This window comes from Buceros rhinoceros, unplaced genomic scaffold (assembly GCF_000710305.1).
Source record: "Buceros rhinoceros silvestris isolate BGI_N320 unplaced genomic scaffold, ASM71030v1 scaffold28770, whole genome shotgun sequence".
NCBI classification, from domain to species: Eukaryota; Metazoa; Chordata; class Aves; order Bucerotiformes; family Bucerotidae; genus Buceros; species Buceros rhinoceros.
In genome coordinates this window covers 800-1,555 of record NW_010391735.1, presented here as the reverse complement: position 1 = coordinate 1,555, position 756 = coordinate 800, and the positions used below count along the sequence as shown (strand labels likewise).

Here is a 756-nt window from a genome sequence, read left to right as displayed (position 1 = left end):
CGGACCCCGACAGTGAGGACTCCCACGCGCTCTTCGCCAGTGAGCCCCTTGCCCTACCCTCACCCCCCAACCCCCGGGGCAGCCCCCGCCCGGCCTGAACCCCCTCCCCGGTGCCACAGAGAAGCTGTGGACGGCGCCCGAGCTGCTGCGGATGGAGTCACCGCCGGCCCGCGGCACGCAGAAGGGCGACGTCTACAGCTTCGGCATCATCCTGCAAGAGATCGCCCTGCGCAACGGCGTCTTCTACGTGGAGGGGCTGGACCTGAGCCCCAAAGGTGAGCGGGAGGGCTGGGGTGATGGCGCCAGGGACCTGTCGTTGGGGGGTTGGGCCAGCTGATGGGTGCTGGGCCTTGCTGATGGACCCTTGGACCTGCTGTCATGGGTGGTTGGACCTGCTGATGGGTCGTTGTGTGAGCTGGTGGGTTGTTGGTCTTGCTGATGGGTGCTTACTTGCTGGTGGTTGCTTGAACCTGCTGATGAGTGCTTGGACCTGCTGTGATGGGTCCTTGGACTTGCTGATGGGTTATGTTGGACTTGCTGATGGTGCATTGGATGAGCTGATGGGTGCTTGGACCTGCTGTGATGGGTGCTTGGACCTGCTGTGATGGGTGGCTGGACTTGCTGGTGGTTGCTTGAACCTGCTGATGAGTGCTTGGACCTGCTGTGATGGGTCCTTGGACTTGCTGATGGCTCATTGGATGAGCTGATGGGTTTTTGGCCGTGCTGGTGGGTGCTTGAACCTTCTGTGATGGGGGG

General features: G+C 62.3%; 1 protein-coding gene across 1 annotated transcript in view; it reads left to right on the top strand.

The window, feature by feature from the left end:
• Positions 1 to 82: 82 nt before the first annotated feature.
• Positions 83 to 756, top strand: part of LOC104499389 (atrial natriuretic peptide receptor 1-like) — a gene marked incomplete at both ends in the record, with an annotated part of 1,277 nt that continues 603 nt past the window's right edge. The window contains one exon of the mRNA XM_010142890.1: positions 83 to 328. Coding sequence (XP_010141192.1) covers positions 83 to 328 — 246 coding nt within the window. The remainder of the gene's footprint in view (positions 329 to 756) is intronic.